The sequence below is a fragment of the Prionailurus viverrinus genome, chromosome C2 (genome assembly GCF_022837055.1).
Source record: "Prionailurus viverrinus isolate Anna chromosome C2, UM_Priviv_1.0, whole genome shotgun sequence".
NCBI lineage: Eukaryota > Metazoa > Chordata > Mammalia > Carnivora > Felidae > Prionailurus > Prionailurus viverrinus.
Window position 1 is genome coordinate 89,747,187 of NC_062569.1, and position 27,503 is coordinate 89,774,689.

Here is a 27,503-nt window from a genome sequence, read left to right on the forward strand (position 1 = left end):
GCCAGTGATGGGCATATGGTAGGACCAAGAAATAAATCCCTATTGTTTTAAACCACTGAGATATTAGAGTTCTTGTTAACTCAGCATATCTCTATCACTGCATATATCAAGCTACATCATGATTGGGTTATTTCCCCAACTAGACACTGAACAACTTAAGGCCAAAATGGTTTCTTCTTCAGGACATGAAATTTAGTATGTAGCGTATTTAAAACAACCTGGTAGAAAATGAAACTCCCTTCCTTCCTGGCCTCTGTGATCCTCCATGTTTTATGTTTTCCTAACACTTGCCCCCCCTCCCAGCACCACTGGCTGAAAATAAGAAGGTGTCTTTGGTGTTCAGATATATGGTGGGGTTGGTGTTTGTGTGTGTGTGTGGTGGGGGGCGGGGGGCGGGGAATGGCAGTGGAGCTATTCTTTTTGACCAGGAGCACAAGTAGGAAGAGCTGGCAGAAGAACAGAGGGAGGTAAGTCAGAGAAAAATTAGGCTACAGGCATTTTGAGTAAAGTAGGTTCAAAGGGCAGACAAGATTTTGAAATAAAGTCTTGGGGCAACCACACAGAAAAAACAGTATCCCAAAGTGTTAGGTTTACAAAGGATCATAGGTTTTATCCGGACTAGACCTCATCATCATCATCATCATCATCATCATCATCATCACACCAATATTAACTGATAACTTACTATGAACCAGGCGCAACTCTAACCGCTTTACAATTAACTAATTGAACCCTCACAACAACCTTATAAGGTAGTTATTACTGTCATTTTACAAATGAAGAAACTGAAGCCCAGAGAAATAAATTCCATATGGCCACACAGCTAGCAAATATCTCTCTGTGAATTCAGCATCTGCTTGAACACTCTTCAACCTGGGGAGTTTGCTAGCTCCCAGGGCCTCCCACCCGCCTGAGCTACATCCTGCCTCCCCTTCCAACGGCACTCCCCCACAGTTCTGCCTTCTAGACCAACACAAAGCAATTCTACCCTCCTTTCTCCAAGGTAAACCTTCATATATCTGAAGGCAGCAATTATGTATCCCTTAAGGCTGCCCTTCTCCAGTCTAAACAGCCCCAATTCACTCAACTGTTTCCAATGAGCCTGCGGTCCCACACCATCCCAGTTCAGTCACTCACATATGCTAAGGACCCAAAAATGTTGGTTAAATCAGCAGAGTGGAACTGGTGACTTTCCCTTATAGTCCTGTGCCGAGCAAATGCCTTCTACAATCCCAGCACCTTTCTTTCACCAAGTAAAGCAGAGTCCAGAGGCAGAAATGGAGCCATAATCTGCGATAGGAACAGCAGGCTGGCCATGTGTCCTGCACACATCCCCACGGAATGCTACAGAATCCGCATGTTTAGAGTTCCTCCTTTTCACTCAGGTCTCAAGTCTATTTCCACCCCTCCCTCCTTCTTCTCCTCCCCCCCCCAGGTCCTCCCACCCCCACTGCCCAGCCCCCAGAGGCAGTACAGAGAGCAGGCCCTCTACTCACCATGGAGTTCATGGCAAAGTGATTGTGCTGTGTCTGGAGGTCTAGAGCATGCTGGTAGCTCACGCCGATCTCCGTATGGCTCTGGAGGAATAACTCCTTGTTGTGGCTTATCCAGTCGAACATCTAGAGGTGACAAGAAGGTACAGAGTAGTCAGAAGGGTCATGGGTCCAACAGTGCAAAACTTTGAGCTACTGGAGAAAAAAAAAAAAAAGAGTCCTCCTGCCGGAGCCCAGTGAGAACCAGTCATCATTCTCAGAGTGGGGGTGGCCCACAGCCTGGTCTCCCAGAAAGCCCTCACTTTTAGCATAAGGATGCATCAGCCTCTGTGCTACTCTATAGAGCCTAGGGGAAGAAGAGAAAACGAATGAGAGAATCAGGGAGATGGGGGAAAAAGCTATTGTTATTACCCCTATCTACTACTCCTTTGGAAAAACATTTACAAAGCCTCAAAAGGACACCATGCTTGTTTTAAGGACAGGCGCTGAGGGCACAACATGGAGGCTTAATCCACTCCCTACTGCACTAGCAGAAGAGAAGCAACAGGGCACCCTAACATGCCACTGATCCATATCATGTCACCCAACCACACACATTGTTGAAGTGACTCTGGACTAAACCACCTTTTCTCATGACTCCACAGCTCCCCAATTCCAAGGTTTCTGCTATAACCTATCAGGAACCAGAAGAGGAGGGATTTGGGGGGTAGGGTGAGCACTGCCTGGCGCAGTGGGCACTGAGCCATTTTCCTCCCCTTAGCTCTCTACCCTGGTTTTTGTTTCGGCTTCCACCTCTCTCCCAGGCAGCCCACACACATTAAGGGGAGTTGACCAGAACCCCAGTTCCAAGGGAGGGATCACTCTAAAGGTTATCCATCCTCAGGACACCACATCTAAGCCAGTCAGTGTAGGACATTTCCCAGCCAAAGGGATTATCTCAGAAAAGGAATGTTATCCAATTCAGTACAATAAGACACTGGTCTGGGAAAATAGAACCTAGTTCTTCAGATATAATTTCTGGTCCTCTGATACTGTCATTGTGACCCTGAGCCTCAAATTGTTACAGCCATTCTGCTGGCAGCCTAAGGGTGAAGCTGATGAGCAGAGAAAGGGTATAGCCAAAACACTGACAGGAGGCAGGCAGATCCCTGATTGAGCTTTGCCTGATCTCTGGCTTGTTTCTGGACTTCCCTAGTACCCAAGCCAAGAAATCCTCTTTATCATCCAAGTGCAGTCAAGTGATGTAACAGGAAAGGTGTGAAGCCTTTGAAAAGACGACTCCTATACTTGGAACTGAAGCCCCATAGTTTGGGACGGGCTCCGCTGCAGAGCAGAGCATGGAGGAGCTGAGCACAGGTGCAGGCGGAGAAGCTGCAAAGATGGCTCCAGCCTTCCTAGAGGCAGAACCTCAGACTCATTTATTATTCCCCTTTGAACAGCGAAGTGAATTTGCTTTTTCAGTTGTATTCAACCTTTTACATTTACAAGACACTTGCTATGTGCCAGGTACGGTCCAAGGCAATGGAAAACAAGAGTGACTAAAATATGGTTCTTAGGTTTAAGTGGTTTAAAGGCCAGTATGGAAAACAGACAGGGACTCAGATATAATGCTAGTACAACTTGGCACAGGACTTGATTAAAATCATGACTCGAAAAATATCTATCAAGATAAAGTCCCATATGTTCTTCCATACTAGCTCCCATCCTTAATGGAGTGGGGACAAAGAAGAGCAGAGAAGGCTTCCCATAGGAGGTGCCACCTGGAATTAGCCAGGGTTGGGTGAGGGAGATGGGAGCTCCAGGCAATGGGAAGACCTAAGAGGCAGAACTTGGGGCAGCCAGTTCCAGAAGTATGTGCAGCTTCTGGAAGCATCCCAGCTGTGCTTCTGGAGCCTGACGTGAGGAGAAGATGTGGCTGGAGAGGCAGATGAGGCAGCTGACTATGGAGAGCCCTGGACACAGGCTTTAAGAAACCTGGACTACATTCTGTGGGCAACAAGCAGCAGTGGAAGGTTTTAAGCCGAACAGTGAAGTGTGATATGAGCTTTGATCGCACTGAGGGATGTGGACTGGTGGGGTGAGGCAGGGCAGAGAGAAGGGTTAGGAAGCTGTCACAGTAATCCCAGTGATGAGGGGTGGGTGGGGATTAGAATCTGGAAGCCTGGGTTAGGGGCATGGTAGCGGAGTCTGCCATGGGCAGGAGTGGGCAGGCTTGAGAGCTCCTGGGAACGGGACCGAGGACTCACAGTTATTCTGGGAGGGAGGGTGAGGAAGAGGTAGGGAATATCCAGGTGTCTGGCACAGCACCCTGGGTCCTCATAGGAAAGGTGCTACCATGAGTGCCACATAAAGAGGAGGATAAGAAGCTGGGGTGGGGATCAGGAGATAGCAGGTTCTGTCTTAGATGTGCCAAGTTTGAGAGGCTGATGAGAATTTCAAGCAGAGGTGCACTGTGGGCAGTTAGACTTCTGTGTCGGGAGGTCAGGAGAGAGACATCGAGGCTGTGGTAACTCACAGTTAAGTATAAACACATCACCTTCCAAATGCAATCATGCATGGCTTGGAAGTGATTCTCCCTTTTGAATTACCCAGATCACTCTCAGCTATCTCTCTGGGATAATAAAGGAAGAAGGAAAGTATCACTCCTCACTTTCGAGTATCAGAGGATGTTTCAGGCTGGGGGCTCCTGCAGAGTCTGGGTCAACATCTGCTGTGTGCAGTATCCTGGGTCTGACAGCAGTAGTCATCTCCAGGGCGCTGGCACAGGTCAGGGCTCTCCCTCCCCCCGCAATTATTCTTAAGGACAAAGGGAAAAAGAAGACAAGTGCCCCAGGAGTGTAGAGGAATCTTATTCTGTAATTTTAGATCTTTAAAATTCCGCCTCTCAACCCCATTTTAAAATAATTTCTCATCTCTGTTCCTTATTGACAAAAGAATCAATAAAGTTAATGAAAATCTGAAATGTCTTAAGTCCTTAGAACTTGTGATGAAAAGCACTCACTCCATATGCTTTCTTGGATATCACAGTGGCCGAGAAGTGACCTTCCCTGTATTTTCTGTTAAATGACTATTTAGATACGCAAATAAGCAGTGAAGTTACATGCTAGCACCAGAATGATTAGATTGCCTGGTGCCAAGTCCCTGCTGGACTACAGAGCAGGGCTTGCTGGATAGGGGCCAGTCAGGCTGGAAAGCAAGAAGAGAAGGGAATGAAAAGACAGGCAAGAGTAGGGTGCACAGAAGAAACTATGCACTTCTCTGAATGGGCTTCTCACACAATGTCCACACCCAGGCCATTCCTCAATTCTGCCTCCACCGTGGAGCACACCAGCAGCTCTCTGGTGGCTGGGGGTTCTGGCAAGATCACTGGTGCCGGAGGCAGAGCTCCAAAGAGGTGATACATACCTCAGGGAGAAAGAAAAAAAGACCTACTCTGGGGACCAGATGGTCCCACATGACATCAGAAACCAGAATCTCTCCAAGGTGGCTATTTCCTAAGAGACAGTCTCAAGTCTTCTCTGGGCCCGCGTCTACTGCCTTATAGTATATAACTTGCACCCTTGCAAACCTGGCTATCTGCAAGGGTCACCATCATTTCTTCTGCATTCAATACAACTGGTTGTGGAGAGAATGTGGTCATATGTGCACATGTGCATGTGTGTGTGCACTCATGTGCATGTGTGCACTGAGTAGGATGAGGACGGGGCTGGCTCCAAGCCTGGTTCTGTCACTAAGTACCCATGAGACTGGGAAAGTCTCATTTCTGGGTTTCTCCTCATTTGCAAGGGATAAGTGGCTCCCTGAAAGGAGGTAAGCTCCTGGTTTTATGTTCAGCCCAGTTCGGAAATTTATGGAATGCATTTTTTTTTCATTCAGAAGAAAATAGTTTTAATGAGTCTCCTGGATCAGAAGGTATATTCATTGCTGCAATTTACATTTCTAACATTTGAAGAAAAGAATGACAGTGAGAAAACTGGTGTTATTTGGTAGCCGGAGAAAGGCTTAGTCTCAGCCCCGACATTTGTCTGGTGTGTTAGAGTCCAAAATGTCTGTCAGTGCAAAAAGCGTGTCTCAGCTCTTGGCACCAATGCAATAAAGAATTAAGGATCAGTGCCCAACGTAAAAGCAGAGAACAGTCTTATTGGAGCAACAGTATACCATCTAGGGAGAGCAGGCAGGTTCCGAGAGGTGGAACTGGCCCCTAGGTTGTTTGGGATTGGATATTCAGTGGGTCCTTCTGGGCTAGAAGGAGTGGTGATGCACAGCGGGGTGGTCTCTGATGGATGCTGCTTCCCATCATTTGGGGTACTCCTTTCACAGGTTGGGAGGGGGAGTTTTTGAGCCCACAGGGTTAGTACCAGACTCTTCATGGCAGCCCTTTTCCATGGGGGCGGGGCTGTACCCACAATACAAATGCATTGTAATGAGTCTAGGGTTACCCTGGGGCAGAGGTGGAAGAGAAGAGCAAGCTCTGCTCCTGTGGCTCTTGATCAGTCAGGCCCAAGCTCTTGGAAGACCCAAGGTCAGGATGTTGTGCCCCCAGGCTTCTCATGTGCAATCTATTTATCACTGTTCTTGCCATGAGCTCAGGTCTAACTGCCCATTTTATCACTTGGGATAAAATCTTTGGGACTCTGAAATTTTTGAGGTCAAGGGATGAAGGTTCCTCAGGGCATGCCTTTGACTTCTCATATCTAGCTTCTACCTAACACGTCCATTCAAACACTTCATCTCACTGCGTCCATTAGGGCTGTTTTATAGACTGGGAAACAGGCTCAGAGAAGCAAAGGCCGGGGTCTAGAATTCATTCACTACACCTAGTGCACATTCACTGAGTGCCTGTTGAGCCAGGCTCTCGGGACATTGCCCTGCCTCCTGCACATAGCTGTAGGACCTCTTGTGCCTGGTCTCCCCAGGGGAGTTACTACACAAAAAGCAGCCACCAGGGCCCTGTGAGGTTCTAGATAAGGTAAGGTGCTATCGCTCACATGAAGCCATTCACTCTCCAATACCCAGCCTGCTTCTCTCCCCTCAGGTCTGCCCCACTAGGGCCTGGGGATGGCTGATTCAAACAGCCTCACTTACTCTCAGTAAATACTTGCCAAGTGAATGAATGCATGCGTGAGGTGGCTCTGGGGTTGCTAATTCCCAGACAAGCTGGCCCTTTCTAAGCTCCATTCCAGCCAGGTCATTTTATGATTTGATCTATTGGAATTGGGCTCTCTGGAAGACACTTGAACTAGACTGACCCAAAAAAAACTAAAGGAAAACAAACAAACAAAAAAACCTAAAGACAATATCTCCACAGTAGTTTCAAACATTTGGATCTTTTTTTTTTTTTTTTTTTTTTTGAGAAGCTACAAATGGTAGGTTTAACAAAATTTAATATGACAACAAAATTCTTCTAAGAGGAAAGTTCATGTCTAAATAATGAAATTTTATCTCTTTGTTTGAAAACTAACATAGTTTCGTCTCATTAAGAAGATAGATGTTACATGTAAGCTACTTGGATTTTTGTTGTTTTTTTTTCTTTTTCATGTTTTGCTTTTAACTAAACTATGTAATTTTTTTTTTCATGCTGGCTACAATTTTGCCGAAAGATAAAAATCTAGTTCTTAGTATATAATAAATGACAAAAAGAATCTATTTAAATGCAAATTAGGGAAATAAACAGAAACCTTTTTCTCCTTTTGTTATGAAGATAGGGATAGCAAAAAGGTTACTATTGTTCTGTTCTGTTTTTAATGAAGCATAAACTATTTCATGGAGCAAAGAAATTAAATAAGGATCTTGGGCTTATTTTCCTTCATTTGCCAAATTTAGCAATGGTATCTGATTTAGAGTTTTAACTTTCAAACCACCTTACCACCTACTGTTAATATTTTACATTGTCTGTAATTATAGATTATATTGTTTTTCAAGTTGCTTATATTCAGCTTTGATAAGTTGATTAAGAGGATAGAAGGCAAGCAATGGATTTTCTTTGCCTAAATACATACATTGCGGTATCACCTGTGTCTCCTGGACCCTGCTTGTACACAGGAGTGACCCAGCCAAAAAGCTTATGCCCTAAACAGTGCTAACAACTCCTTGCCGGTGAACCTGGCTACATCTTGGACACACGTGGTCCGTTCCACAACAAAGTTTTATGTGTATTAGAGTGCAAAGAACAGAGCCTCCAAATCTTGGGTTTGAATATAGATTCTGCTATATAAACTTTGGTAAGCTAGGTTATTGGTCTGAAAATCTGTTTCTTTATCTGCAAAATGGGATAACAATTTTTACTATTTTAACCTTTGGGTAATAGTGAGATTTAAATAAGGTAATGGTTTTATTCTTTAAGTGCTGCATACCTGATAGATTTTTAAACCTATTTAGCGAACATACTCTAGTGTACATATTACCCTAACATTTTCATTTAGAGCACAAAACAGATGAAAAGTATGGATTTAAAATTGCAGTAGGTTCACCTTACTGCAAAATCACCGTGGGCTAATAGGAATCATACCGCACCTCATATACAAACATGTCCCCTGCCCACCCCTCCCCAAGAAGTACCCCACAGTGACCACAGGGTGCTGCACAGACACAGCCCAGAGACACCTGTGCATCTTCCCATTGCCTCCACTTTCACATACACAGAGGGGCACTGTGGGTGCCCTTGCCCACACAGGATTCAGAGACCTGTACACCCCTCTAAGGGTTAAGCTTGAGGGCACTGGTGCCCTCCTGGCCTAATGGTGTGGCCGGACCAGGACCTTGCTCTCTCCTGCCTTGCTTCCAGACCTTCCCTTCCTTATCCTCTCTGCCTTCCCCAACTTTTTCACTATTAGTCTCAGTCCCTTAGGCTCTTCACAGCTTTTCACTCAGGACAGACTCCTATTAAAATGCATCATTCCCACAGCCCCCCTGAAATCAGTTTATTTTGGATATAGAAACAGCTCAATGAGAAAGTAAGGCCCTTTGTGATCATGACCCACAGGTGAGATCCAAACTGTGGTGGCAGAGGAGCACTGGATAAGAGAGGTGGAAAGGAACAAGGAATGAAAAGTGCATGGGAACCAAAGACTAATCTCCCCACCTTACAATTCTGTGTTCATGTGAACTCTAACTCATGCTGGGGCATATATTCTCATGCAAACAGGGCAACATGTAGACTCTGTAACCTTTAAGACCCTTCAACTCTGGTTTGTAATTATCTACTCTCCTAGGATTGCAAGCTCTCCTGATAAAGGAAAAAAAGGAACAAAAGGAGAAAAAATAAAGGACCCCAAATGTGGACCTAGTTTCTAGGTTCCCAGAATTCCTCACTGGAGAGACTTTGACATGTCACCTCATGCGTATCCACAAGGCTTGCAGGCCATGGGCACTCAGGGCTCTGAAAGGCCATCTTTATACTGGGAAAGGGCAGGCAGTTAGGACTTGTGCCTGATGCACTCTAGGCGTCAATAAATATCCACTGACGGAGAGGAGGTGCTCTGGGCTCTGCCTGTTTCCCTTTAGGCTTTCGGTGTGTCGATGGTACACTTCTATATGTTGTATAGAAGACAAGCCATTTTTCGTCTTCCACCATAATCCCAGCTGCTCTAGGGAGGATGGCTCAGCATGGTTACCTGGGAGACCCTCTCAATGCCTCAACCAGGACACCAAACAGTTTCACTGACCAGGCTCTGTCTCTGACCTATAGATATCCTATCAATCCCCTAGCACATTTCTTACACTTTCCCTATTCAAATTCCCTAATTCCCAAATCTCAGATCTAACATTCTAACTGTTGCTCACCTCTAGAATGGTCCCAGTTTCTCTACAAAAAAGGCCAATATCCCACTGTGAGCAGTGGGTTAACAAAATCTTTCCCCTTCTGCATGATAATCTGACCTTCATTTAATATCCCAATTCTGTTTCCCTGGAAACAGGTGAAGACAGTATGTGACAACATGTTACATGTTGCCTATGGTAAGAATACCCACCATGACTGGTAAACTATCTGGATTGGAAGGATAATCAATGAACTGTAAATACCCAATGGGGACACCATAACCTGGGCTTCCCTGAGTTTGACAACTCATGTTAACGGCACGCCCATTACAGGGACTCTGGAAGCTGTGCCAATGATGTTATAAGAGCTACTGGCTCCCATGGGACATGGAGTTTTTAAGCCATGACATCTTCTGTAGCTGCCCACCGTGAATCTTGTCTTCTTGCACCTGAGCTGGACTGCTGCAAAGACTATTCTGTTGGTAAGCCATGGTTGCCATATCATCTTGAGTAGATCAGTGCGAAATGTGACCCATGATGGTCTTGCAGTCAGTGTTCGGTAGAGTCCAAGGAGACTCCCTGGTAGGTGTTGTCTCCAAATTTCAGAGCCAAACTATAAGAACAACAGTACCGTGCCTCTTCTCATCTTGCCTTCTTTCTCCATCTTGCGCTCCCATTCTCAATTTCTCTCGGTGACAGAGTAATGATAGTGGTAACAATAACAGCATCTAACATTTGTTGAATGCTCCCTATGTGCTAGGCACTATTCTAACCACTTACATGTTAACTCATTTAATCCTCTTCATCTCATAATTATCTCCCCAATATTAGCCCCCAGTATTATCATTTCAATTTGACAGACTAGGAAGCTAAAGCACAGAGAGGTTACCTGAGATTCAAACCCAGGTGCTGATGCTCTTAACACTGTTGTTAACACTTCCAATGTGCTCAGAGCTTCACTCCGGCTACCCTTCCTGTTATCATCAAACTTCTAGAAGTACATTCTGCCCCTGTTGCCTCCATTTTCCCTCCACCCACTTCCTCCCTAACTCCTTGTAACAGGGGCTACCTGTCCTACTTCTGTAAGTCTGCGCCCACAGTGAAAACCAACCATCTCCTCCTTTCTGAGCCCTTGGTTCTGCCACTCCTCCTTCCCTTTGGTCTCACCTCACAATCCAGCGCGGGCCTTTCTGAAACTCCCTCTCTCTGGCCGTGTGCCCAGATTCCTCTCCTGCTTTCACAGGCCTCCACCCCAGGCAAAATTCTCCCTGAGGCACCAGCAAGTCTACACGCACACTCTTCCCTGACACTCGTGTCTCCACACAACCAACAATAGAAACACTGTCATTGTGAAAACTGACCAATTGTCCAGTCCTACACTGATCTATCCAAACTTGCCTCCCACTTCTATCACTGCCCCTTCATGACCTCCTTTCATGTCCTTCACACCCTTACTGAGACAGTCTCAAGACTTGGCCCTCTGACTTGTATTCACCAGGCTCTGCCCATCTAAACATCCATCTAAGCTCACATCTTCAACAACACGAGTGGTGTTTCCTATTTCATGTGCCAAGCTATACTTGAGGTTCCACACCAAGAACTTCAATAGATGACCTCATGCGGTCCTTATAATAATGGTACGAAGAAAGTATTGTTCAATCCACCTTAAATATGCTGAAAACTCAGTGTGAAGAGTTGAAGCAAATTGTCAAAGATCCCGCAGCTTGTAAGTGATGAGTATCAATTTAGAATCTCATGTCCATCTAAACCTAAATCCCACACAATTTCCTGGTTCTGGCGTGCCCTCTAACCATAACTTCCCAGATAACTGACAAGAATAAATACATGCCAGGCTCTGCACAATGAACGTTGTGCATAAACACTGTCTCAATCCTCAACCCTGGGAGCTAGGGGATCATCACCACCTTTTTTTGTAGCTAAAGAAACAGATTCAAAGAGATTTAATGATTTGGCTGAAGTCACATAATGAAAACTCAAATGGCATATTGAAGACTCATTAGGTCTGCATGACTCCAAAGTCCATGCTTTTAAATCACTACCAAACTGTCTCCCAAATAAACACTTAAATTTCAGACTATTCCTAGTGACTCAACTCAATATGAATATCCCAAGACAGCATCTTCAATTACTGTGTCTTTTCTATGAAAACTATTACCTTCTTCTGACTTCCCACATCTTTACCCCATCTCCCAGATCCCATTTGTTCTTCCTTCCCTCAAATAACTCTGACATATGCCCTTTATTTTTCATTACTGCTACTAATTGCCACACAGCCCCTCCTGCCTGTATTACTACAGTCACTTCCATACTGGTCTCCCTGGACTCCATCTTCTCCTTTATACCAAGCCATCTGCCCCTACCAGGTTCATTGCTTTAATATACTGCTTTCGACATGTCGAAACACGCATGTGTATGCACACATGAGCACACACACGTGCGCGCACACACACACACACACACACATTCACACAATTATTGCTGCTGTCATCTACAATACAAACAAAATCCAGTCTCCTTGTTCTGGCATTCAAGACACTCCCCCCTCTTCCTCAACTGGTCCAAATCTGCCTTTCCCTATTATTTCATACCACTGTCCTATACCAAGCATCCTTTCAAGCCATATGCTATTCACTGCCACGGAAATACATCATACTGTGCTCACTGCCACCCCCATATCTGTGCTATATCTTTCCCCCTATGAAATGATCCACACCCAAATACCCAAATTATTCCCATCCTTTGAAATGCAATTAAAGTGTCATCTCCTCATCATGCCTTCTTTGACCAAGTGAACCCATACTGATTTTTCTTTTCTCCAAACTCTCTGCTCTGGAATCTACTGCAGGAGTTCACAAACCTAGCCTTAATTCAGAACTATCTGAAGTGTTTTTGTAAAAAATATAGCTTCCTAAACTTTGCTCTTAAGATTCTGATTTAGTAGGAGCTCTCTAGATGATTCTGGTACACTTGCATTTTTTATTTAAATGGTGCATGTGGAGACTCATCATCTGTCCACTATAGGGTAGCTGGTATCACACTTAACCCTACCATCTATAAACTATTTAAAAGCACAAGCCAACAACCAACATAGACCAATGACCCGTGAAGGAAGAGAAGCACATAATGTAAGCCCTCTGTGAAGCAGAGAACTACAAGCTGAGTAGCGAGCAGCAGTTTTGATGGGTATAAAAAAAACAGAGTTCAGAGCTGGTAAGGTGGTTGGAATTTTGGTGATAGAATATTAGGGAAGAGGGAACTAAGAGAAGGAGCCCTAAAAATCTTCATTAAAATTTCCTTCAGGTCTTTGGCCAAATCCTAAGCTGTGCACCTGCAAGGCAAGACTCCAGAAAGTCTAGCAGAGAATAGCTGCGGGAGGTAGAACATATTGAGAGCTGAACAGAAATTTTAGGTTATGCAGTACTGGGGAAATGTTGAGAGGTCTAAATCAAACCGTGTGAAGAGACTTTGGTAAACATTCTGGGCACTGAGTTGGGTCCCCAGAAAGAACCAGGATATAGGAGTAGGAACTACAACCTAAAAATAAGGGCTCTACCCTCGGATTAATGAAAAGATGGAAGTAGATCTGTCATAGCAAAGCCTAAACCAAGGCTCAATAAGATCAAGATCTGCTAGTAATTTAACTGCATCCCAGAACGAAATTTAAAGGTTAGAAGGAAATAACCTAATCCAGAGTCTCTACAATGTGTCATCTGCAATATCCAGTATAAAATTACAAGCCATGTGAGGACACAGTGAAAAGTGATTGACAAGCAGAGAACAAAAGGCAATGAAAATAGACTCAGAAATGACCAGGCTATGAATTGGCAGGTAACATTTTCAAGATAATCATGATTAACATAAAGAGAATAGGAAGGAAAGGGACAAAATGAATTAAAAGACAAAACCTGAAACAGAGTTTCCAGTTTTCTGTTTCTTGTAGCCCAAAGCATCCTGATACAGTCACATGCTCATGATGCTTAGCACAATATTTTATTTACTTAGTGAGTATTCACTGTATTCTGGACATTGAATAAGAGACTAATGATAAACAGCAATGTCAGAGGCTAGCGAGGGAGACAAATGTAATCAATAGTCTGTCAACTTTAAGTGTGAAAAGTACTATGAAAAGTATATACCAGGAGCTGACAACAGAGGAGCATTGGTCCCATTTGGCGGAGGTAGAGGTATGGAAAAACATGAATGGCTTCCAGAGAGTGGCAACAGCTGAACAACACTTGAAAGACAAAAGGATTTGGTCAGGTGAAGTTGTGGATGGAAACACCTTAATGAGATGACATAACTTGAGCAAAGGCCTGGAGGCTTAAAATATGGAATAGAGAGGAGGTACACAGAGTTCCACAAGTGAGAGGTGGTGAGAAAGGATGACAAAAGATGAGGGAGGGGCTGGGTCTCAGAGGGGCAGAGATTGAAAGGCAGAGAAACTGGCCTTTATTCAGTGTGCAGCAGGGAACCAGTAAAGGGCAGTAAAACAGTCAAATCTGTTTTTAACCCTGACTGGGTGTCTACCCTGAGGTCCCCAGATAAGACTGTGATTTACCTCATTGCAAAGGGGAGTCCGAGCCAGTCCTGATCTCACAGAACAAAATCAATTAGCACATTACAGACTTCTCACCGACTGAGGGTTCTCCATGCCCACTCCCTCCTTGTTTTCCCCTCACACTCCTTGTTCTTACAACCCCTTCAATGTCTGGGTCAAATATGAAGGAGGAGGTAAAGATAATGTATTAAAGGTGCCCAGCACAGAATATAACACATAATAGATGCTGAATGCATGTTAATCCCGTTCTATTTCCCCTGGGTTTAGCAGGATAAGCTGGCAGTCACAAAAAGTAGTTGCTTTCTGATTAGAGAAACTCAGGCTGCAAAACTTCCTGCTCAAATCACACACTGCCCTTGAAAATGAGCTGTAGCTCAGCCTAGAGAAGCACATGATCACGTTAGGCCTTAAAAGGCCATGGTCCTCACTCATGCCTTCCTCATGCTAAGTGATGGAGTGAAAAGTCTTACCAAGTCCACAATTAATGTAAATGCTTTCAGACTTTAAATAAGGTTTTTTTTGTGTTTTTCATTTCCAGTCTGTTTGCCTGGATGGACCAAATTCCCTGCAGCACTGGCAATATGCACAGTACCCTCTTTCTGGGGAAGGAACGGTCATCCAGGAGCCAGCAAGTCAAGCAGAGGAGAAACAGGACCAACCAAGCCAGGAGTCAGCCTAGGCAGCCCCGGGATATTGACTCTGAGTGGCCAAATTCCTTCCATCTGAACCACAGATGCTGATAAAATATTCTCAGCAACCGAGTGAGAAAATGTGCTTCACTTACTTCCCAAAATGTAGAATTGAAGAGGTCAAACTCTATTTAATCCAAGCTGAGAAAAGAGTGCCCAACTTTATCCCAAAGCTAAATTTAGACATAAACTGAGATCTGGCCCTTGGCAAGTTAATTTAGATGAGCTAATGCTTGTTCCTGGCATACAGGATGCACTCAGTAAATGGTAACTATTATTGTTACTGCAAAAATGGAGCGTCTGCTGGATGTTCTCATCCAGTCCTCCCACGCATCCTAAAATCGGCTGTGCCAATCACTTGCACATCTGGGGAAAAAATTCCACATGCGCTAAGGAGGAGGTGGCCCTCCCTCTGAGGGAAGAGGGTGGCTGCTGTGCTGCAGGGGTGTGTGCTAGGTGGGCTTGAGCTCCAGCTGAGGAAGGAACCTGGCACTCCCCCTTTTCTCTTTGCCCTCTTCCCACAGCTTCGGCAGTGGGGTCTGGGCAGGCAAGGTGCAGCACGGGAGCCAGGCTCAGGCACATCTAGGAAGAGAGGCTTGGTCATGCTTCCTGCTTCCAGACCCCACCGGGCAGAGCACACCCTGCAGATGCTCAGGAAGAACTTAGGGAATGAAGAGCCTAATCACTCCTCAAAACCCTTCATTTCTTTCTTTTTTTTTTTTCCTGTATTTATTTATTTTTATATTAAATATAATTTATTGTCAAACTAGTTTCCATACAACACCCAGTGCTCATCCCAACAGGTGTCCTCCTCAATGCCCATCAGCCACTTTCCCCTCTCCCTCAACCCCCATCAACCCTCAGTTTGTTCTCAGTATTTAAGAGTCTCTTATGAAAACCCTCCATTTCTTTAACAATCTTATGCAGAGGCCTGCGGAGAACTCCTGGGTTCAGTTAGTGCCCTTGTCCCTGTGAGCAGGGCAGAAATGTAGTAATGGGATCATTCACGGCATAATGCTTTTAGCAGCCTGATCACCACTCCTGTCACGCTTCTGTGCCTTCAAAGAAATTTAAATTTAATTTAGTCACCCATCCTTCTCCCAAAATGTTTTTGGGATTTCTTTCCACTCCCAGCCCCCAATCCTACTGTCGTGAGGTGAAGGCCTGGTCATTACCTTAGCTCCCTTTCCTCCCCAGCATCCAGTAGGTCACCTGGTCCCACTTCCTTTCCTTTCGAGTGTCTCCAGAGTTTGCCCCTCTCTTTTCCACTCCCACTGCCACCTCATCTGCTCACCCTTGGATTAGTATAAAAAGACCAGAAGTGGGGATCCTGCCTCCCAATCTCTCTCTGCACTGCAAGATGAAAGTTACTAAAAGCCCAGTTTTTAAGTGGCATCCTTTGAAACCACTCAGCAGTAGGTGGTGCTCTTGTGCCAGCTCAGAATGCTCACAAAAGTTTTGCTCCATCAGGCAGCCCAGTGAGCATGGACTGTGCCACAGTCCACTCTTGATTTGGTACTGTGTGCCTCAGGGGGACACAGAAGTATCTTAAGACACCGGGCCTGACCTCCAGGAATTTGCAATATATTGGGAGGAATGAGGCCTCTGAGCGTAAAATCACAATACAGGTTGGAATAGTCCAGTTTGAGGGGAATGGATAATGGCTACAGGAAGATGCCCAGAGGACAGAAAGAACACTTCCAAGAGGGAAGAATGAGTAAAGCAGTGTTTGAGCAGACCTTCAGCTAGGGTAGGGTTTCAATAGGCAGAGTGGGAGGGAGGTTGGTATAAAGGCAGGAGACGGTAGGGCTGTGCAAAGCACAGAGAAGGATGTCCTGAAGGTGTGGCCCAAATGCCCAAGTCCAGTCTCATTCCCCATTGTAGTCCCTTCCGGTTTGCACCTCCTCTTGACACCTCATGACAAGGGTCAGCTTCCCAGGGAAACCTCCTAGGGCAAGACAAGCACCACTCTAAGGTAGGACCAGTTGGTCTACCTGATCTGCATGGAGAAAACCAAACATCCCTTTTTCTCTGTACCAAGAAAGGGCATGTCTTCTCTCACCACATCAGCAACCATCCCATAGCAGGGACTTTCTTGTCCTAGAAAAGGCTCTCTGAGAAGGGAGGTGAGCCAAAGAGTAAGAGAATGGGGTTTCTTGGTGAAATGGGGAACATGGGGAAAAGCCTTCTGGGATTTCAGGAGAGGCAGGTTTCCTCCAAGGGAATTAATGTTCCTTTGGGTGTTTTACCATGAGTTTTCTGACTCTCCAAGATAAGACCACAAAGCTTTGGCTCTGCTTAGGAATGACCTCAGGGAACGCCAGGGGACATAGGAATGAACATCCCTGATCTGGGCACACCTAACTCAGGGCACCAGAATCCTGTCAAGTCAATATTTCTATACTAGAAAAGCCTCTCTATGCATACGTGTGAAAAGACATCATCTTCTACTCATATACGAGATAGTGCCTCATTCAGTTTGAATGAGAGGATGTAATTCTCTGGGTGGGCATACCTTGGAGTTTCAGACTGGCTAACCTGAACTACAAGAAACAAGTGCACCACCACCCCTCCCCAAAACACACACACAAAATCTCTCTCACTTGTAGAAGTGGGATCAAGAGCTGCAGACCCCTCCCCATCCCTTTTCACATTTGAAAAACTGGTCCCAGGAATGCCACACTGAAGAGCTTAGAGCCCATATCAAGTGAAAATAGGCCAGAAGAAGTGATGGGAGCTCGCCTGGAGCAAAAAAGACTGGGAAGGTCCATGAGGATTGTCTTCAAGTCATCAGAGGGCTGCTGTCCAGGAGACGGAAGGAACTAGTTCTGGGGGGTTCTAGGGCAGAGCTGAGACCACAAGGTGGAAGCTCCAGAAAGAAAGATGCTGGTCTGGTGGCAGGAGGCCTTTCTAACAAACAGTGGTGTGTAATGATGAAACAAACAGGCTGCTTCACAAAGCTGTGGCTTCCTCCACCCAGGAAATGCTCAGCAGAGAGTCTAGAGGATGCATGTCAGAGAAGCCCTGAGTAAAGGATTAGACCCACTGATTCAAAGATTCTAGCATTCTAAGATGATCCTGGCAGGGCCTGAACTATTCACCAAATTTCAGCTTTCCCCATGGCCCCTGGTTCCTCGGGGAGTAGACCCCCAGTTGTAACTCCTGGGGAGCCATGCCCCAGGGACACTGTCCTAGAGCCTGAGCTCCAGCCTCTCTGGGAAGGGGTGCTCCCAGAACCCACCCTGTACTTTGGGGCTGCCATGCCTTTGCTCATGCTCCTCCCTCTTTCTGCACCCCAAGTTCAGCTGAACATTTCCCCATCTGCATTGTTTACATAGCCAGGATAGGCACCTCGGTAGACTTTCTCTATGCAGCAGCTAACTGTTTGCCAGCGCCCCCTGCTCCAACGTGGTAAGGCCTGACCGTAGCCCATCTGCCGGTGGCCTGCCCCAGCGCAATATCTGGCAGTTATTTAATTGGCTTACCTTCAGCAACAGTGTTCTAAGATCTTGCCATCCTGGTCACATGCTTCCACTTCCTTTCCTTTCTACTAGCAGTAGATCTAGTAGCTATTATTCACTGACCAGTTCCTCCTCAAGACCCCTTCCTGGTCTCTCCACGCACCAGGTACCTACCTCGCCTACACACTCTGCTGTCACATGCTGCCCACTGTCTGCTCCAGCGCCCTTGCTGTGAATGAGGATATACTCTCTGCCCTCCTTCCCCAGGCCCCAGCAGGCCTCCGCATGCCTCTCTTCCATTCCTGATCCCATCTATGCACATGGTCCACCTTGAGTCTACCTCCACAAACTGGCCATCTGCCGAGCACCTACTGGGCTCTGGGCATGTTAGATGCTGTATACACATTTTCTTTACCAATCCTAAGGCGTTTATTAAAATCTACATTTTACTGATAAAGAGACAATTCACACAGCATAACCTGGCCACAGAAAGCCATTCAGCTAGCAAGAGGCTGGGCTGGGATTCAAATCCAGGTCTCTCTGACTGCAAAGCCAGTGCTCTTTCTATAAGGGTTGCTGGGTCTTCTGGCCTTTGCTCTCTCTGCCCTCCAGAGGAGGTCTGCACCACACACGGAGCTCTGCCTTAGCTCCACCCACAGAAGGAAGCAGGACCACAAAAGGGAAGAGAAGCAACAGGTTCAGAGAGAATGGAAGCAAAAAGAGTGGCATGAGTGCAGGCTGGAGGGGTGTGAGGGCACAGGGGAGAGAGGTCACAGATGGGAAAGGAAGGAGAGGGGTGCAGGGAAGTAGGCTAGAAGAAAAAGGGAAGGAAGGTGTTTTGGTCCCTGCTGTAGAGACTCAGTTTGTTCTTTCACTTAACAAATTATACCTGAATTTCTTTTTGTTATTTAAGAACAGTATACTTAAGACATTCCTTCCACTTCCCCTACTGGGGCAGAGCTGACCTGTTACCTTTATTCCTTGGGTTACCACCCACTGTCTTCCCAAAAACACTCTAGGCACCCCAGCCCTAATTCCCCCCTAGAAAGCAACACAGACCTAGATACTGAACCAGGCTCTAACCACCAGAGTGGGTATTATTTTTGTGCCATCCTTTTCTCATAAGGTATCAGGAATCACATCAATGCCGAACCTGATTTTCCCTATGCTTCTCTACCCAGTGCTTGGGTGGGAGACAGGGTCCCCAGCACCTAGCAGAGGACCTGGCACATAGTAGACATGTAATGTCAGCTGACAAGGGAGTGAATCAGTGAGTGTTTCTCAGTTACTTTCCTGTGCCTCACACAACTTCTGTCTCTGATCAGGACCTTCTGTTTCTAGCTCACCTAAATTGCTACAGACAGAATCAGACAGAAACATTTTTAACGTAGTGTCCATGTTCTCGATTCCAAGGGGCCACTATGGGGTCCACAGTTCTGTAGGGTCCACTTATAAGTAGAGGCCACATATGCAGGCTATTTACATAGGGCTGTCTGGTCTCACCCCTTGGGAGATCTGAGAGGGAGCTCCACCCCTCCGCCCTGTGCCTAGACTTCCTCCCAGTCCTTCCTCCAATCTGCTCTCCACACCCACAGGCCTCCTGCAGACCTGTGACCTCTGTATACACTGGGGCTGAAAATGCAGGAGAGGCAGAAAGGATGGAAGGAGGAGAAAAACAGCTTTGAGAGAAAACACTTGCACATGCACTCTGCAGAACACTGTGACTTGGATTATTTTTGGACTCTAATGTTTCTAATGTTCAAGAGGAGGAAATGAGAAAAGTAAGTAGAGATTCCCAGGACCGGCAGGCTGGAAATAATACAGGACACTGTGTCCTGTCTTGGGGCGGGATACGGACACACTTCCTCACCCTGAGCCCAGGCAGTGGGGGGTGCAGAGGGTGGTGGTTTAGGCTCCCGTAGGAGGAGGGAGGGCAGGAACAAGAGGGCATGAAGCTTTTCTCCAAAAAAAGCAGGAAATTACAAACTGCCAAGTAAAGACCTTGCCCTCTGGCTGCCTCAAGATTGCAGCTTTTTGAAGCCATCCTCCCAACAAGAAGGGCTCAGGCAAGTGAACCACAGAGACTTGGCCACATGTACCCTGGAGACCTGTCCAGCGCCTTCCCTTTCACGACAGCAGTGATGAGGACCCCCACCTCCATTCCTCCCCAGCCCCTGCAGCCACCTCCTAGGTTGCTAGCTGGCCCGTGCACCCCTTCCCCTGCAGGGCAAGGTCAGCGCGTGTGTGTGTGTGTGTGTGTGTGTGTGTGTGTGTGTGTGTGTTGGAGGAGGGGAGTAGCCCCAGCCTCAGAGCAGAGGGCCACCTTCTTACACTGCCCACCCAACTCTTTCCCAGGCATACTTCCCAACCTCACCAAGCCTCAGCTCTCCCACCCACGAAACGATGCCCATATTCACACCTGCCTGGCCTGCTACACAAAGCAGATGGGAGACCAAATGATGAACCACCAACTGGATGACTTTGGGTGGGTCTCTACTCTGGGTCAAAGATTTTTATGTAAAAGGAAGGGCTGGACCACAAAACCTCTAAGGTCAGGAATGTGAGAAGACTTTAAAAACTGACATTTAAAAAAAATATTATGTATTATAATTGCTACAATGGCACTTCAGTTTGACAAATGACTATGGAGTCATGCTCGCTGCTGACTTGAGGGGTGTGGGGCTTGGACGTGTGGCAAAGAGAAACAGCTAGTGTCTGGCAGGGAGGAGAGGCAGAGGAATTTCTCCACAAGTGGCCTTACTGGTTCTCATTGCTCCAGGCAGGATAGGACTTTGGGTCTTGCTTTGGGCCCTGGGGAATGATCAGAAATGTTTATACCTTGGAGGGAGAGGACAGGAAACAGCAGTGGATACTTTGCCCAGTGACAGGGCATCCTGGGGATGTCCTAAATTGCTAATGTGGTTAACAGACATACAAACAGCAAAACACAATAAGCATGTAACCCTTAGCACAGTGCCCTGATGCCTGCTGCGATGTCCTTCCCCCAGCGGGCCCCATAAATATTTTCTCATAGTAACATGAAAGTAACATTATTTTTTTTTTTTTGCACCGATCTCCAAGAAAATCAAAATACATAGATGTGTTTCTTGGATGGACTGTAGGAAGTGTTTCTGGCCCCAAGTTTGCAGGAGAATAAGACAAATACACTTTTAGCTATAATGCAAAGCAGAAGGTGACAAGTATCTCAGATACATAAGGTACATGGGGAGGGGGCAATCCCATCCCCCTGGGAGAATCACTTTCCTCTGTGGCTGCTTCAGGGACAGACTGTTTTCGAAGAGACCTTTCCTGTGGCAACTTCCCAAACCTGGACCCATCACATATGACCCCCATTTGACCTAGGTGCTCCTCTCTGTGCCTCGGGCCAGGGCACCACACAACCTAGTGATCTTTGGGGACCCCTATGAACCTACATCCTAATTGCCAATTTCTCTCACAACTCAATCCTCAATTTTGTTTCATTTAGGGATTACCAAAAATTATCTGGAGCAAGTCCACTGGGAAGATAGCTTGGATGACACTCTGTGTGGTCTTGGCAGGCACCCAGTGACTGAAGAGGAAGCCATGACTGAACCACCACAAGAAGAAGGAAGGGAAATCTGGTGCCAGGTACCTCCACACATCACCCCACTCGATTTTCATAACAGGCCCGGGCAGCTCAGCCCCCCCCCCCCGCTTTTTTTTTAAAGCAAGAACAGAACTCGACAGATGATGGTTTTAGTTGCTGAGAAAGACTTATTTTCCATCACCAGCCAAGGTGATAACTCTGAAGAGAGAAGAGCCTACTGTAGATATATAGGGAAGAATGAATAACAAAAAGGCAAAAATGTTTACAGAATTGCTGAGCTATAAAGAGGCTTAGATATCATTAGTAGGGCAAGTCTGAAAGGAAGAGGAATGACAGGCACTATTGACTGAGGCGGGTGGGGGTCTTTATCAAACTACTTTGGAGATTCTGATGTGTTCCCTTACAAACCTGTTCTCTACCACAATGCCACCACTACGACAGCCACACACATGCCTCACCACCACACTTCTCCCGTTGAAAGGCACTTTCACAAAGAGAGAGTATTAGTAGTAAGAATAGTGTGGTGTAGAAGCAGAAAAGTTAAAAGAAACTGAGTTAGCCCAAATTCTTCATCTTTGTTTTGTTGGGAGCATAACTAGTGGTCAGAGATTAAAGACGTGTGTAAGGTCTCCCAACTGACAAAGTGGCACCTCAGAACCAATCTGAATTCCCACTCACACAGCTCCATTTCAGCCCAGATGGCACCCTTGCATGTAAACAGAATTCTACCATGCAAGGATGAAGATGCAGGAAGGTATTTAGAATTAGGTTCTGCAAAGGGAGCTTTCCCATAGGCAGCATCGTGAGGGTAGGCTCAGGTGACCACTGAGGCCAGTCTCATCAGAGCAAATGCAAAGGTCTCGTCTGAGCAGATGCCTGGGTTACAGAGGAGGTGGGCACCTAAATACCACTCCAACTGTGGTCTTGAGCACGTCCCAAGCATTGTTTTACCCATGAAACAAACACACTATGCTGCATAAACCAATAATAAGCATAATTCCAGTATTGGAAGCCCTGCAGAGTGGCTTAGTCCTCCCTCTTTTGGGAATTCTCCCACAAGGCAGTAGGAATATACTCCTTTCTAGAATGGCTTTGGGCAAGACTAGAGCATGGGCCTCCTGGGTAGACATCAGTTTTTATTCAGAAGAGGAGTAGATGAAGGTTTCTCTATCAGTTAAGTCCCTTATACACTGGAACCCTTTGAGGCTCTTGTTTCCTGCAAAGACTGGAAGATTGTGGGCCTTCCGCAGACTGGAAAGTTGGATGGTGCGGCAGCTCCAGTATTTTCTTTATCTTTTTTTTTTAAGGTTGTATTCATTTTTGAGAGAGGAAGAGAGACAGAGTACAAGCGGGGGAGGGGCAGAGAGAGAGGGAGACACAGAATCCAAAGCAGGCTCCAGGCTCTGAGCTGTCAGCACAGAGCCCGATACGGGACTCAAACCCATGAGCCATGAGATCATGACCTGAGCCGAAGTCAGACTCCTAACCAACTGAGCCACCCAGGAGCCCCGGCTCCAGTAGTTTCTGATATATGTCACTGGCATCAGTACATTGGTGGGCATCATGAGGTCACAATGGCTGTCATCATGACGACAAGGCTGGGTTCCCCACAGTGTGTGGGAGGTAGACTTTCTGATCTCAAGGTCTTTTCCAGTTCTGCCATTCTAAGATGTGCCCTAGGCACCCAGGAAAGGGAGGGGAGCAGCTAGGAAGGATCCTCCACTGAGGAGCAAGAGGACATGGAATGAGGCTACTTAACAACATTAATACCACAAACCGCCCCCTACTGGGGAAGAGCCCTCCCTTCTCTCTGGTAATGGGATATGACTGCAGGGCAGACACCTCCATCATACAAGGTCCACTGCAGCTGTGGGGGCAATCAGCTGTGAGACAGGTCTGCGAAGAGAGTCGTAATCTGCACCTGGCTAATGAGGACAGCCCGCCTGTGTTCTGTGAGCACAGTGGAGGACAGGCCCATTAGTTACAGGCTAGAGAGCACAGGACCAAGGCAGTGCTGCTCATCTTCCAACAAGACACATTGTGCACTACTTGTATCACCTCTGAATTGCCCAGCCCTCCCACAAATTGCTCATTAAGGTTTTCCTAACATTTCCGAGCTGCAATATTCCCTCTTCTCTAAAAACCCCCAATCATGGAGGTTGTGCCTAGGGCATGGGGTGCACACAGCAGACATAAGTAATAATAAATAGCAGTTTGTGACAGCTTGCTGTTCCAGGACAGAAATTCTAGCCTACTCATCTTTATCCAAGTGCCTTGTTTGGGGATCATGACAACTGCTCACAGAAGTTCATTAAATGAATAGCGGCCTACTTTACGAGTTATCGTGGAACACAGTCCTTCCTCCCTAAGTGTTTAATTGGCAGAGAAAATGGCTCCCTCCTCACCACCCCCAAGATGAGGAAGGATCATTTCAGGGGTCAGAGGAAAGTGATGAGAAATGGCTTCACTCCCCAAGACCAGGTGGTAAATGGGGAGTACCACGTATTATTCAAGCCCTAGGAAACAGCTGTCACCCCACAGAGCCAGAGGTGACAGACCCAGCACTCACCTCTTTACAAAAGTAGGAGCTGGGTGATCACCAGACTCCTCGATTTGCTAAGAGTTTCCCAGATCTGGAATTACAGGCCTCCGACAAGACTCCCACCAGAAGGGAGGCTAGGACATGGCTCATGCAGTAACTATTTCCTCCCACCCTTGTTTAGATGTGGATCCACGCAGACAACCCTTACCCCAAACCACCACCCTCTTCATCCCCTTTCAAAAACACCAAATAAGTCAAGGGCTGAGCACTTGATTCTGCACAGATATTTTAAATTAATCTTGAAGCAACTTAAAAGGACTGTTTTCTCTCCTGCCCCACACTGAGCACATTTTCTGTGGCAGCTGGGTCAAGCCTGAGCAACATTTTCACCACTGACTCAATATCAAAATATTCCTGAGCTGCCCTCTTCCCATCATTCCTTTCACTCCATGTTTCATTTTTTATATTGTCTCCCCTACCCCTCTACACACACCAAGCACACCACACACATGCCACACACACATACTTCTTTCTATGGTATGAATACACCACAGAACATGGATCCTAAACTTAGAGTCTCTGCAGAGAACTCAGGGCTTGTGTACTTGGACAGGAAAAAAATATGCCCTTATTGTCACTAACATGTAACTGAAATATAGCATTCCTTTCCGTTATGAATGTAGGCAGCAAACTACATTAATGTTAGCAATACTTGTGCCTCTGACATCAACAGAAACACACACTCAGATCACATCAGGTTTTGCCCTGAAATGTCACTTATGCTCATCACTACTTCAAAATTATGGTAGGTAGAAGACTTCAAATAGAACTTGTTATTTAACAATGTTCCTAAAGAAGTATTCAAGTTATGGCTATTTTAAAAAAATGTAATAACTGTACTTCAATAATTATTTTTCAAGGCCATTATGTGTGTGTGTGTAATACATACATATACATATATTATATATATGTATGATATGTATGTATATATGTGTGTGTATATACACATATGTGTGTGTACATGTACATATATATTATTTTGTACATTTACAAATGTTACTCTGAGAAGGGTCCACAGGCTTCCCCAGAACAAAGAGGTCCATAGCACAGGAAGGTTAAAAGCACCTGCTGTTGAGTGTGCCTTTGAAGGTGGGATTTCAGGTCGTCCCCAGAATCATCAGGGCATGGGCCAGATGGCTAAGGGGCTAACAGCCAGTGTTCAGTGGTAGCAAGAGGCAGGTCCTGGGAGTGAGAGATAGCAGGGCTATTGGGTTAAAAGTTAGGTTGGGCTTTGGAGACAGACCAAATACTAGCTCTGTCTAACCAAGAGTGTGATCTTGAGAAAATCACACTCTGGGTTAGAGAAAGAATCAAGCATGAATTGAGAAGATACATGTGTGGCCGAAATTACTGCCTGGCTGACTGGTGCTTGGCTGACTCTAGAAGGTCAGCCTTCCCTACCTGGGGACTTCTGAGGTTAAGGTATTTTGTTTTGTGTGTTTTGTTTGTGAGACAGGCGCTATCTGTGCCCTATGCAGACTTCCCATATCCTTGAGCTTCACGGGTGCAGGGAAGTGCCTAAAACAAAACACTTCTCGGCAGACCTGAGTCCTCCGTCTCCCCTTATGACCCTGGCTCACTGAAACAGGCACCCAGGCCAGGCTATAAAGCAGATTCCTTGCCCCAGAGCAGAAGAGACTGCAAGTAAAAAGGAGATGTCCAGATCTTTCCACTATTGGTTACAGGAGCCAAAGTACCTGCCTCTGGCTTCACAGAGCATCTGGCTTCTGACCTGGTGTCTCTCATCATTTGGTGAGCGGTGACAGTAACTCTGTAGTCCAAGGGGCCCTTCCTAGAGGGGAGTAGGCCAGGGCTGGAACCAGGCACTGGGCCACTGGGCAAGGAGCCCTCAGGAAGGCTAGGGAGACCTCACAGCTCCTAAGGTTGTGCAAGAAACTCTCCTACATATCTCTTCCAAAAACTGGCTTAAATGAGATTCAAAATTCCTTTTGTAGAAAGGGGCTGTGCAATCTTTAAAAATTACACATATTGGTTTTCATCTGATTATGAACTATAAAAGATTAGAAAGCACAGAATAATTATACAGAGAGGGGCTCCTGGGTGGCTCAGCCAGCTGAGCATCTGACTTTGGCTCAGGTCATGATCTCACAGTTCATGGGTTCAAGCCCTGCGTCAGGCTCTGTGCTGACAGGCCAGAGCCTGGAGCCTGCTCCAGGTTCTGTGTCTCCTTCTCTCTCTGCCCCTCCCCTGCTCACACTCTGTGTCTCTCTCCCTCTCTCTCTGTCCAAAATAAATAAAAATGAAAAAATTTATATAAAAAAAGAATATACAGAAATTAAATCAACCATAACCATAAACCCTTGAAATCAAAACTATTAGCACTGTGATGAATTTTGTCCATTTATACCTACGTTGGCACTCTCACATAAATTGGGATAATTATATATAGTTTTATATCCCGATTTCATTACTTACAAACACATAAGGACATTTTCAATATAGGATCTTAAAAGACACAAAACCACTGCATCAGATGCTGTCTATAAAACTCACAGGTTACCACAACGTCACGGTATGCCTAAGAGTGGTATTATGCATTTGAATAGAAGTTATCCCCAGAACACTGATAGGAGGAAAACCTATTTCACTCTTCTTAAAGTGCATATAATAGTAAACTCTCTTCTTTAGCTTGGAGAGAATCTAGAGAAGATACTTCTGTATCCCTGGCAAAGAAGCACTATATGATATTTTTCTTTTTCACTTTCTCACATGTCCCCTGATAAGGGGAAAGCTTTGAAAATTCACTGCTGGAAAAGTGGGGTCTTGCTTGAGAAAGTACACAGCAGCTGAGGAAAATCCTCCAGAAAGCAGTGGTATGGAAGGAAGAACCTTGTACTTCAAACAGAAGAAAGCTGGATTCATACGTCAAGTCTGCCATTACAGCCCCAGGATCAAAGAGCACCCGTTTCCCGTATATCAGCAGAAACACCACCACCCACCTCAAAGGATCAAAGGGCTGCACAGATTAAATAAGACTCTGTATGTGAAAGTGCTTTGTCAACGGTAAAGGACACTGCAGGACAATAATCACTAAGTCGTGTTATTGTGACTGGTAACAGTATTGCTATTCTTGTGGCTTAGCTGGCTTTAACCACTCACTGCATGTCCTGAGAGGGCCAGCATCCAACAGTGCAAAAGTGTGGACTTCACAATCACATCATACTTCTCAGTCTGGCCAAGTTATTTGCCTTCCCAGTTTCTTCATCTATAAAATGGGATAACTGTCATATACCTACCCCTTACAACTCTTGAGATGATTAAAATAAGTTAATTTACACATGGTGCTTACAACAGTATCTGGCATATAATAA

At 45.9% G+C, this 27,503-nt stretch overlaps 1 protein-coding gene across 6 annotated transcripts in view; it reads right to left on the reverse strand.

Moving 5' to 3' along the window:
* LOC125174690 (kalirin-like) overlaps window positions 1-27,503 on the reverse strand; it is a 577,730-nt gene that overhangs the window by 279,404 nt on the left and 270,823 nt on the right. For all 6 annotated transcript variants that reach the window (XR_007155513.1, XM_047874328.1, XM_047874329.1 and 3 more), the window contains exon 6: window positions 1,497-1,619. Coding sequence is in view for 5 of the 6 variants with exons in the window: in XM_047874328.1 (XP_047730284.1) it covers window positions 1,497-1,619 (123 nt within the window). In the remaining variant the exon portion in view is untranslated. The remainder of the gene's footprint in view (window positions 1-1,496; window positions 1,620-27,503) is intronic.